General features: G+C 42.3%; 1 protein-coding gene across 2 annotated transcripts in view; it reads left to right on the forward strand.

Moving 5' to 3' along the window:
* Window positions 1-959: 959 nt before the first annotated feature.
* PDLIM4 (PDZ and LIM domain 4) overlaps window positions 960-13049 on the forward strand; it is a 100663-nt gene continuing 88573 nt past the window's right edge. For both annotated transcript variants that reach the window (XM_074290976.1, XM_074290977.1), the window contains exon 1: window positions 960-1253. In XM_074290976.1, coding sequence (XP_074147077.1) covers window positions 1044-1253 — 210 coding nt within the window. In that variant the 5' untranslated portion in view covers window positions 960-1043. The remainder of the gene's footprint in view (window positions 1254-13049) is intronic.

The following is a 13049-nucleotide window of genomic DNA, read 5'->3' on the forward strand; positions in this document are numbered from 1 at the left end:
AGGAAGTTTGCGGCCAGACCATCCCTAACCTCCTCATTTCTACTCTCCAAGCTTCCCCAAGATATACAAAAAGCTTTCAGCCACTCAAGATCCCAGAACACTGCTTTTTGTCCCGTTCTAAACTTCTCCACCGCTATTTGGAGCAGTCTGGAATCCAGTCCTTTTTATCCAGGGTGCAAAAAATACCTATGGGAGGAGGTGGGGTGGGAAACACAATAACCCGTGGAACTCCCTAGGGAAGAGGGGATTTCCTAACCTGAAGTTTCCTGGGGAATTTCCCTTAGAATCTGGCATCAGCTCTAGTCTTCTACACAGGGTAGTCGGAGTTACAAGCTGTGGGGAGGCAGAGGGGGCAAAAGGAGAGAGGCAGCCGGATGAACAGAGCAAATAAAAGTAGCCGTCAGCTCAAGGGCCTTTAATCATCCAAATATGCTGGGCGGGAGGAGGATGGGTTATGAGTTAGTCACTGTCCCCTGGACTTCCTTACTTTACAAAAATGCAGACTTTCCCGGAGACTGGAAACCACTTGTTTGCTCATTTTAAATGGTTTCTGGATTACCTAGGCTTCGATTATCTGCACCCCTGCCCCTGAGGGCGGTGAAGCAAGGATGCCCCGGAGTCGCGGGTTCCTGAAATGTACTTGGCTTTTTGGCTGGGGAATTGCGGGGTCAGGGGTGCCCAGGATCTTGTAAGCTTGCGTCTCGCAGGTGTGCAACCATTTCGAATCCCGACTAAATTAGAAGAGGGGTGATAGAGAAAAGGAGAGGGAGAAAGAAGTGGGTCCTGGGACAGATGAGCTGGGAGGTTCGGGGAGCTCTGAAACCACGCTACCTCAGTTTGGTTTCTATCCCAGCGGGAGGGGGAAATCTCCCCGAAATTTCCCCGGATTTTGTCCGACCTGTCAGAATCTGAGATCAAGGCTTTGGGAGTGACTGGCTAGGGAGGCGTTCCCTGGGCTGGAGGAAGGAGGGGGGAGAGGGAAGAGAAAGAGGAGAGAGGGAAGGAGGAGGAGGAGAGAGGGGAGGGGCTGGAGCAAGCTGGGGATGCACCGGAGCCGACCAAGGGGCCCCGGAGGCAGCAGCGGCAGCTGCGGCAGTGGCGGGATCGCGGCGGCGGCCCCTAGTGTACTGCCCCCCGGTGTCCGGGCCCCCGGAGACGCCATGCCCCACACAGTCACTCTCCAAGGCCCCTCACCCTGGGGCTTCCGCCTGGTGGGCGGCAAGGACTTTAGTACCGCGCTCACCATCTCCCGGGTGAGTCCGGGGCCCGCGAGAGGGAATGCTGGGGAGGGGGATTCTAGGAGGGGGATCCCTGGGAAGGGTCCCGAGACAAAGGCACTTGCAGACCTAGCTGGGATGGGGGACGAACACAGAGCGGTGATCTGTGGCTGGGGCCGCTGGAGTGAGGGAAGGTGAAAAACTGCCCGTGTCCCCCGCTGGCCTCTGTCCTGAAAAAGCCTCTTCCAGGATTTCTGCCCAGTTAGCGCCTGACTGGGGGAAGGAGGCACCCGTCCGTGGTCTGTGTAGAGTCTAGCTGCGGATCTTAAGGACCGCGCTGGGCGCGATGCTCCAGGCGCTCACTGTTCCGCGCTGCGCCCCGCCCCGGAGCCAGCCGGACCCGCCAACCCTTCGGGGCCAAGGAGGTCTGCAGCCTCTGTCCCCGTCTCCGTCCTATTATAAAGCCTACAGAACTCACTTTGAGTTCCCAGGATGTGCCTTTCTGACCAAGTGCTATTGGATCAAAGGAGTCACAACTCTTTTTGGTCCTAACCAAACTGGACTCCCAGTGGAACTGAAACTGTCACCCGTGGGGTCTTTGAGGTCCAGGTTCACAGGAGTACCCTCCCCAGTCCCCCAGACTCCCTCCGGATTTGGCTGGATGCTTCTACGTCTCTCTCACCGCGCACCCCCCTGACCTTTCCGGGACCCCAGGGAGAAAGTGAAGAGGAATGTGCCCTTGGCGGGTGAGGTCTGCCGGCAGTTTGTTCCTTGCGAAGAACAGACAGCCTTACTTACAGTGCAGTCCCCTCACACAATCAGTCTTAACTCCTAGAAGAATCATAGTACCCAACAGGCTGACTGGCCTTCTGTTGGGTGGTGGGAAGGAAACTGAGAAGGGGACCTGATTCTTTAGGAAGCTGGTAGGCCGATGGGGAAACAGTGCCCCTCCCGGGGCTGCTTGTAAGGGAGAGAGAAGGGGCCAACAGCAGCCTTGGCAACAGGTGATCATCTAATGTAAGTGGTCACTTTTCAAGTATTTTCCATTGGGGAAGATACAGAACAACACTGGGCCTACAATCCGTAGGTCCATGCCCTGAGATCCTTTGCTACAAATTTATGTTAAGGAAATCACTTGGTGTAGGGGCTCCTCGAGTTCCTCAGTGGCTGGGGCGGTTTTCCTTGTTCCCTTTTCTTTTTTGGATCTCCAGTGCCAAACACAAAATTGAGCATAATAGATACTTAATAAATTATGTCGGGTGGGATTCGGCTTGTTTTGGTGGAAATGATGCTGCAGCTCTACCCATCTAATGGGGCGAAGGGCAGTGAGAAATCTGAAGCCTCCTCTTCTGCTCTGTTAAGTGAGGACAACTGCAGGGAAGACAACGTCTGCCCTCCCCCTCCTCGCAACCCCACCCCCACCCTCCACCCCCAGCTGCTCAGGAGGGCAGGAGCAGGTCACACATATGCAGAAGGTGTTCACATCTCCATGTCAGCTCCTGTTTAATCAGCTTCACTGACCTTACGAGCTGGCAGTGGGAAGGAGGCAGTGTTTGCCTTGTTTCTGAGAGAGGCAGGGACTGGACTGTGGCCCAGAGCTGGAGATGGCTGTAGAGTTTTTGTCTTTGGGAAAATCCTGTGTCCTTGGAGCTCTGTAGGCTTCTAATCCATTGGAACAGAGGGAATAAAATGGCCCATAAAACTGCCATCAGCCTCGAGAGAAAACCCAGCTGTGAAAGGATGGAGTTTTCCTTTTTCTATAAACAGAAGATTGTTCATGAAATCTACACCGGCTGGAAGGGTAAAGGGTTCCAAAGTGCCTGAGTGAGGGTCACACAATGCAGTTTGGAAACAAGCTGCTTGTTGTGCTGGTACTTGTCTGGGCCCTTTAGTCTCCTGTAGCAGAAAGGTCTATGGTGTAGGGGAGTAGGTTCAAGGCAGCTGATGAAGTTTGACTAGCTGCTCATGCAGAGTGAGCTGAGGAATACAGACATCTGTTAAAACAACATAAACTAGATATGCCCATGGGGGAGTCCTTGGCCTTCCAGGCATCAACATTTAGACTAAGGAATTTCCCAGATTGCTTGGGTTGGGGATGCAAGGCCTAGAGGGCTCTCACTCTGGTATGATCTGAGGAATTTGCCCATTGGAAAGAATTGCAGGGGAAGAAGCTATTTCACTCTAAAAAACCATGAAAATACTTCCAAAAATCTTGTGGGACTTGGAAGCCTTCAAAATCTAGCTCAATTGTCTTTTAAAACTCTTGTTTTTGTTGATATTTTGTTTTTACATCATTTTCAATTGTATATTTCCCCTTGAAATACCCAGCAATCAAAATTTAAAATGAAAGAGAGGAAACACACAGATACACAGACACATATACCTTGTCTGGCAATGTATGCAGTATTTCATACCCATTGTCCCCCACTTTTGCAAAACAGGGAGGTACATTTTGCCCTTTATTTTTGTAGCAAAAAGAGTGTAAGTGATTTGTAAGTGCTACATTCACTCACAGAGGAAAAAAATAGCTTGGTAAGTCAGGAAGGTCCAATGGTTCATAATTAAGTGAACTGATTTCAGTAGGTAGACCTTGCATTAAAAGAAAGAATGTTCTGTATCAGGGAGGATTCAAATGATTGAACTCACCTTATATGCATCGGTCGAGAGAAGAGATCTGGATAAGAGGTGACAACTGGCTCTGACATAATTGATAAAGTGAGGCCTAGAAGGCCTCAGCTAAGTGTGCCTAGGGGGCTGGAATTCCCTATCTCTGCTCCTGTGACCTTATTTGCACTACCTCCTGGATGAGCCCATTCATTATGACACATCACTCATGGCAGAATGGAAATCAGTGAGAGGTTACTAAGACCAAAAGGAGGTGCATTTTCTCTACTTTTCTCAGACCAAAACTTTGTTATTATAATTACACAGCTTTAACCTCTGATGTGTTTAGTTTACAATGTTGTGTAGACTGTCAGAGAGTCACTGTCTCTGGGGAAACCTGAAATGGAGGGCAGAAAGCAAGTAATAGTAAAGGAGGAATGCAATATGGTTTTATGGGAAGAGCACTGGATTCACAGTCCAAAGACCTGAATTCAAATCCACTTCTGTATAACTTGCAACCTTGGTTCCTTATCTGTCAAATGAGGGGATTGAAATTGGCTTGTCTCAAAGGTCTTAAATATTTTCTGCTCCATTTGGAATCAACAAATCTTTAAAATCTTCAGCACTCTATTTTCCCCAGTAGTAAGTTTAATTTAAATTGTCCTTGCCTGTATTAAAAGTAGCTGAGATCAGCCAAACACTGAGTTTATGCTTCATGAGTTTATGCCCCAGTGTAAGTGGCCATATATGGACTGAGAAATGAATAATACTTCAGGAGCTTTATTGCTTCATGCTACTCATCTGTTTCCTAGAAGAAGGACCAGCACTGGAAGATTATAGAGGGAGTCACTAGCAAATGGACTAGTTTCTAGGATCCATGCAACACTTATTTCCTTTAATAGAATGTCTAATGGCAGGAGTACTATCCAAAGGCATGTGGGCTGTGGCTTTATCGGAGGCTCCTGGTGCTGGATGTACACATGTGCTTACTGTGACCAAGCAGGGTTTAGGGTTTTGGCACAGGGTGGGTGCTGCTAGCACTACCAAAATAGTGAAGTGGCTCTTGAAGCAAACAATTTACTAATATTAGTGGAATGCTGAGCTTTGTCTCAGCATACAGTTACTCAGAGAGGAAGCTGGTGAGATGCTCAGGACTTTAATTGTCTCTAGGATTTCAATCCACATCAGAGGAAGCTACCCATAACACAAATGGGAAAGTGTAAATCAGCTGCTCTGGGAGCAAAGGGGAGGCTTGGCTTTTAAGTTCATCCATTTGGGGGCTTTTCAGAGCTTAGACCCTGGAAACAGGGTGTGGCCAGGATGGGAGGATTTTGTGTTTAGTCCTCCTGGTTGGATGTAGGCAATGTCAGACCCAGGCAAAATAGTAGAATTTTTTAAAATCTGGGACATAAACAAGAAATTCTGTAGTTCCAGTGTCTCATTGTACAGAAGAGTAAATTAAGGCCAGAAAGGACAAGCGATAGGATTCATTATCCTTTTCATTTTACTATTCCTCTCAAAAAAAAGGTATTATACATGTACATTCATTTTTTAACATATTTTCTTATAAATCATGTTGGAAGAAAAAAAATCAGAACAAAAGGGAAAAACAGTGAGAGAGAGAGAGAGAGAAAAAAAAACAAGAAAAAGAGGGGAAAAGTGAATATAGCATTGTTGATTTATGTTCAGTCTCCATAGTTCTCTCTCTGGATGCAGATGGTGTTTTTAATCCAAATTTTTTTTGGATTGCCTTGGAGAAGAACCAAGTCTGTCATAGTTGATCATCACATAATCTTGCTTTTACTATGTACAGTGTTTTCCTGGTTCTGCTTGTTTCGCTCAGCATTAGTTCATGTAAATGTTTCCAAGCCTTTCTAAAATCAACTTGTTCATTATTTCTCTCAAAACTATTGAGGGCCTTGAACCTGGGACTTGTGTCTTGCTGAAAGCCTTTGCTCATATTTATGAAGGATTTACTTCCCGTTGAATTGGCTATTTTAGGTTCTTTGATAATTTTTGGATAAGTTTCTAACTTGTGTCTGTGGGGCCCAGATGTCCACAGGGACAACCTTGCTCACTCAAAAGTGAGTGTCCTCTGAGGAGAGCTTGGTAAGGTTTTTTTCCCTTCCAGGATTTCCCATTTTTTTAGGTGGAGAAGCTAACGCACAACTTGGCCAAATCATTTCTCAAAAGGTACAAAAAAACAAAAGGAAGGTAAGAAGGTGTGACTTCCATTTCGTTAAAAAAAAAAAAAAAAAATTATGGACTCTAATCTAACGTGGATTTAAGTCAGTGCTAAACAAACACTTACACTTCTTTGTTCTATTGTTCCAAGTTAACATACCAAGGCTGTCTCTTTGGCCCAGCTCCAGTGTTTCTCTAGCACTGTTTGATCCAGCCCAGGTGGGCATCTGGGCCACATCTACCTAACATTTTGGACTTGCTTCATAAACTCATCGAAATGCTCAGCTATGGGACTTAATGTTAAGAGTTTGGAGGGCAGGTAGGAAGTGAAATGAATAGAGCAATAGATAGTGAACTTCTAGAGTCAGGAGGACCCAAATTCAAGTCTACTTATTAACTGAGGCTGAGCAAGTCCCTTAACCCAAATGCTTAAAAAAAAAGTTTGGGAAAGGCATCAGGTCAGAATGTCTAGTTAAACTAGCTTTCAGAGTTTCAAAGAAGACCTGGATTCTACTCCTGCCTCTTACAATACTGTTTGTAATATTACCAGCAAATAATTGAACCTCCCTTGCCTTTTTGGACAACTTTCTAAGATTAAAAATTGTGGGACAAGTTGCCCTCTGAAGGAATTTCTTTCCTGGGAGTCCTCTTTACAATGAAGTCATAGTTCTGGATCAAGAAAAAATACAGAGGGCAGGAAAAGCACATACTGCCACCCAGTATTCAAGTTCCCATTCCATTCTTTCTTCCTTGTTGAAAAAGCAGAAAATAAAGGACTGAAAAGAGAAAAATAAGATTGACACTGTGACAATATCACCCAGTGAGTCAGTGGCAAGACCAGTGCACTGCCTACATTCTGTTACAGATTCTTAAAGATTCCTAAAATCTGATTGAGTTACTGCCCTGCTGAAGAATTTTCAGGGACTCCCTAGTGCCTTTGGAATAAAACGAAAATTTCTTTAGCTTTTCATTTAAAGGCCTTCACATTCTAGGTCCAGCCTAACTTTTCAGACATTTCACATTGCTCCCCTTTATGCACCCTCTATTATTAGCTAATAGGCCTTCTTGTTTCTCCCCAAACTCAGAATTTACCTTCCATCTTTAGGCCTTTGCATGAGCTATCTGGACTTAAATTTTTTAGAACTTTTATTTTCCTCCAAGTTTCCTCAACTAAGGTGCTACTTCTTATTGAAAAGCTTTCTGTGTTTTCTCTGTCATCCTTCTCACTCCCACTTAGAAGGAATCAGCTTGGTGGCTTCTTTAGGAACAATCCATAGAGTGGAGTCAGGAAGACCTCAATTCAAATCCAACCTCAGATACGGATTAGCTAGCTGTCATATTGAAGTCATATTGAAAGGATCAAATGAGATAATTCTTGTAAAGGGTTTAATAACTTTGCACATAATTGGTGCTTAATATTTTTCCCTCCTTTCCTCTTTCCTTCTCCTTTCTCTCCTTTCCCTCCCTCCTTCCCTCCTTTCCTTCCTTCCTTCCTTCCTCCTTTTTTCCTTCCTGGCAGGAATTCTTTATCAACTTATTTTTGTATCACTAGAACCTTGCATAGGGTCTTATATCTAGTTCAGTGTATTTGGACTTGGCAACAGGAGGATTGAACTTTGCTCTAGGCTTATTTGTAACTAATTCTGGAGATTGTTCAGATATTTTATCATGAGCTTCTATGACTTTGCATGGAATTTTTCTCCCTTCTCATTTCTGCCTCTTGATCCTCCAGACATCCTCTGCTTCCTTGGTCCTCTGTTCAAGGCCCAGTTTAAGCACTACTTCCTTCAAAGGTCTTCTCTGATTTAACCAGAAATTAGTAAGAATCCCCTCTCCCCTCTAAGCACAGTTTATTTCATCTGTATATTTGACAGGAATTCTCATTTTTGTCTTTCTTTCCCCAAGGCCTAGCCCAATGCCTAGCAATATAGGGCATTAGTGTTTGGGTTTTTTTTTTTCCTCAATAGTATTTTATTTTTCCAGTTACATGTAAACATTCATTTTTGTAAGATGTTAGGTCCCCATTTTTCTACCTCCCTTCCTTATCTCTCCCCTCATCCAAGACAGAAAACAATTTAATATAGTTAAACATGTACAATCATTTTGAATACATTTCCATATTTGTCATGTTGTGAAAGAAAAATCAGAACAAAAGAGAAAAACCAGAGAAAGAAAAGGCAAAGAAAAAAAAAAGAATGAAAAGTGCTCTGTTCCACATTCAGTCTTTGTAGTTCTGTCTCTGAGTGTGGATGGCTTTTCCATCTTCAGTCTCTGGAATTGTCCTGGATTACCGTTTGCTGAGAAAAGTCAAGTCTATCATAGTTGAATAACAAGATCACATAATCTTGTTATTATTGTGTGCAGTGTTTTAGGTTCTGCTCACTTCACTCAGCAAGTGAATGTTTGTTGATTGATTACCATAATATTGGGCAAATCACTTAGGATCATAGGATCAAAAATTTAGAGTAGAAGGGAACTTTGAGATTTTCTACACCCCTGCCTCTCCTCCTTTCCCCCCATTTTACAAATAAGGAAACTGAGATGCATTGTGATAAAGTCCCTTCCCAAAGTTATTCAGTTAACAAGTGACCGAGTCAGGATTTGAACCCAATCTTGTCTCCAAATGCGAGCTTTTCAGTCAGGGTGATTGATTTCTTCATTGATCAGGGGTAGAGGCCAGAGCTCTGCTAAATTATTTTGAGTTGCTGAGTCAGATGAAACTCCACCCAGAGTCCTCTATGATCAGATCTAGAAAAATCCTTGTTTTTATTCTCCTTTCATGGGCTTTCTTTGTCCCTCCACAAACCAGATTTTCATTGCTAATTCTTTTTTCTGAGCAGTTTTCTGATTAAGCCAGTTCCTTTGTGGCTTCTCCAACTTCCCCATGGAATGTAAGTTTTAATATCCTGCAAGCGCCTATTTACTCACAGTCTGCACCCTGCCTGGTGCTGATGTGAAACAAAAAAATATACCACTGCCACCCCCATCAAGTTAGTGCTAACTTCAAGGAAATGGCTTTGAGGCTTGGTTTGGGGCTTTTGCCAGTCTGTGAGTCAGGGTTTCAGGTTTTCTCAAATAGCTCCTGTTAAATTTTAGCAATAATTTGTTTTCCATGGTATAGGCACCCTCAGCCACTCTTTCCCTGCCTAGATTGGTAGGGGGCATCCATGAGCTAACTGACTTGACTTCCAGATGAAACCAAAATTTTGTTTACAGTGGGGTGAATGTGCCAAGCTGAAACTAAAATAAAAAATTATTGGTATGGGGAGTCTAAGGAGGGAATAGTCAGGAGAATGGACAGTACACATCAGAAAGCACATATTAAGTATCCACTGTGTGCAAATATGCCATTAGACTATAGGAATGATTAAAAGCTTAGTCAAATTTACAGCATCTCGGGTCATGAGGCCATCTAATCATCTAGCCTTCAACTGGAGATTGTAAATGGTGGGCGGACTACCTCTAAAGACAGTCCCTTTCACAGTCTTCCAGTTCTAATTGTTAGGAAGTTTTTCCATATGTGGATCTTAAAACTGCCTCCCTGCAATCTCCATCTACCCTTTGCTCCTAATTCTGTGCTCTGGAACCAAACAGAATTAGTCATATATCCATATCCATATCCACAAATATACACGTGGACTTTCTCTGCCCATGTCCCAAGTGGACACAAACATTTGCCATGAACTGCTCCCACTAGCTTTCTGCCCCAGGTGATAAAGACAATTTTTAGTTATGGCTCTACTGCTACTGCAGCAGGAGCGGCTAAAGCTTTTGATGAGAAGTGAAAGCTTGCTCAGAAGATACTTATGAACTTTCTTAAAACATAAATAGCGAATACTGATTCCTATGGGTCTAATGTAGTGGCAGATACTGGTTCCACGTGGAATCTTCCCTCTTTCTCAGTGACTTCTGCCCTATAGAGAATTTAGTTTACTATTTGGTAGTTGCGCAGCACCTGAAAGGTCCCTCTAGGGTTTGGATTTGTATTGGGGGGGATAGATGGAGCCAGAAGCCTGATTAACTAAACCTCACATTTGGCCATATAGCTCAAGAGCTAGGAGAGTTCTTGTTAAAGGCAAAAGTGTTCCCAAGAGCCTCTACATGCCACTTACATAGTATCTGCTCAAGCTTGGTCCTAACAGCTGGAGACTTCTCTGTACCCATCCCCCTTCCCTAAATACGACCTCTCACATCTCAGCTTCCAAATCAGAGAACATGTATGAGTTATCTTAGTTTTTTGAAATGAAGAATTAAATTTTTCTTCCTGATTTCAAACTAGCTTGGGTAATTTAAGTTAGTAAATAAATACAATGATATTTAAAATATAAAGGGAGTCTATATAAAAAGAGCCAAGAGGCAGCCTCTGGTGGATGTTGGACCAGGCTTTGAATCAGGAAAACTTGAATTCAAATCTTATATCTGACTTCTATTGGCTGAGTGACACCACAAATTATAGAATCTCTCCGTGCCCCAAGTTGTTGTGTTTTTCATCCTTCATGCTCAAAGAAGCCCAATGACATCATGAGAATGATCTTGACTTGCAAGTGAGTCAGATTTAGATGAGGTGGGACTATGAAACACTATCAACCTCACTCTCTCCTATAGTCATCAGAATCCAATAGCAAGACAATAGTCAAGATGAGAAAAACCAAAAAAAAATTCCTGACTTTAACCTCACAAATTAATAGAATCATCTTTGTTGCACAAGCTCCTTCATCTTTATCTAATTATTTCCATGTCATTCTGAAAGAATGAGATACTTCAGGAATTAATCTTATACATATGACAAATTCAAGCTGTAATTTAACTCTTGCTTAGATTGTGGAATGACTACAAATTCAGGTAAAAAAGCAAGATCTTTTCCATTTGCAATTTAATACAATAATTCAGATATCTTAGTATTAACCTAAGATTTATTGCAGTAACAAACTTGCACTGTTCCCCTTCCCTGATAAAGAAAATCTGCAATAAGAGGAAGAAGCAGGGATATTATCATAATAGCATCAAAGGTCTCCTAGGTTCACATCTAAAGACACAGAATGACTCGTTACAGAATAACAAGGTTAAAAAGCATCCTTAACTCTGTTTGAATTTTCCAGTTTTTTGTTTTATGGAAACACGATTATTTTTCCCCCACTGAATAGTCAGTGTGTTTATGCATTAGCTGTTATCTAAGTCCACATGCTAAGGTATCTGAGTCCGCATGCTAGAGAGTGTAAACAGCACTATAGCAGGTGTTGAAGCTTGTGAGATGTCATGGAGGCAAACTTTCAAACAAAAAAGAGGATTGTACTCTCACAACAGGTAAGAGTCATAGTTAAGTTTCTGAACAGCCAATCTTACAAAGTTCTACTTCCATTTATAGGGTACCAAAGTCAGTCTCAGGATTTAACCAGGTGAGAAACATTCCTTTTCAAAAGGAATCTTACCATATTATGCCAGGATTGTCCTTTTACCTTTCCCAGGCATTACCACCTGTAATAATTGTTTCCAAAATGCCCTCTTTCTGGGCAGCATGTGGCATTTCCCTTGAATGGAAGACTATTAGCTTCATGACAATGCAAACGATCACACTTGAAATTAAATTCAGAATAATATCAAATCATTTCATGCTTCAAATAATGTTAAGGCCACTTTCTCAGCATATTACCAGTCTATATTGAGGCAGAAAATTTCCATAGGGATAGGGATAAAATTCAAGTCCAGTGGCAAAACAATAGTCAAGATGAGGAAAACCAAAAGTGGTTCCTGACTTTAATCTCACAAATTAATAAATTCATTGTTGTATAGATTACTTCATCTTTGTCTAATTATTTTCATATCATTCTGCAAAATGGTACTTCAGGAACTTATGGCTTTTAATCAAAACAATGTTTATTAGGATTATAACTTAAGAATAAGATACAATTTTTTTTATATGTCAGGGTCCAATTTAAATCAACAAATGTTGTGCCAGAGCACCTTCTGTGTAAGACACCGTGTAGGGTACAGGAGATACAAAAGGGAAAACAAGCCTTTATTCACAAGGAGCTAACAGTAGTTGTCTGAGATATGGGAGTATATACATGTCACCAAGTAACTGTGATACAAGAGTGAAAGAAATGCAAATAAGTTGTCAAACAATGTACAATAAAAATTAGCAGAGAAATAGATCACTTTTATCTGCGAAATTTGGAGGACATAAGATATGGGAAATCAGGAATGATTACCTGTAGAAGATGACACTTCAGTTGATCCATGAAGGATTTTTTGTAGTTTACAACTCACATGCTATACATGCTATTATATATCATTTAGAAATTCCCTTTGAAAAATAATAATTGATACTTTTTTTTTTTTTTTTTGGCCAATTGATTAGTCTAAAAAGACACCTTCTAGAGTTGACTTCTAAGGAAGTTTAACCAGAGTACCAATCCTGTGCTCACAGATGGTTAGAAGCTGTACCAAAAGAAGGAATGAAATTCTCCTTTTCTGTAAGCCAGCTTCACTCAGTTTATTTTACTTGTACATGCTGAACAGGAAGTTGTTTGTTTTCTCTCTGTAGTAGACAGTGTATGAATTTCTCTTCAGGGATTTTGCCTCATTTTCCAAAGATGAATCCTCTGACTTAATGCCAAGGCTACTTAACTCCAGACTTCTCACTTTCTCCTTTGTAAGTGAGAATAGAACTACATAGTTCCCTTCATTTCAGGGTTCATTGATCCAGTCCTCCCTTCTCTTATTCACCCTATTCAGAATCAACATACCCCATACTAATGCAGTCCCTTTCCTCTGACACTGATGAACTTACATGGTTATAAGGGGGAAGAGGAGTTTCATTCCAACATCCTTCCCAGACCCTGAACCAGTAGGCAAGGAATCTCTATATCTTGTGTTTTCCCTGGGCAGGGGGGGGGAGGGTCATAGGATCATAGATATGTAGCTGAAAGAAATCTTGACATTTTCTAGCCCCCAGCTTCTTAAACTGGTTTACAACCTCAAAAAAGGTCATGAAATTATGATTTATTATCAATAAATGTTTGATTTCTAGAGAAATCATAGAAA

Source organism: Sminthopsis crassicaudata, chromosome 2 (assembly GCF_048593235.1).
Source record: "Sminthopsis crassicaudata isolate SCR6 chromosome 2, ASM4859323v1, whole genome shotgun sequence".
Classification (NCBI taxonomy): domain Eukaryota; kingdom Metazoa; phylum Chordata; class Mammalia; order Dasyuromorphia; family Dasyuridae; genus Sminthopsis; species Sminthopsis crassicaudata.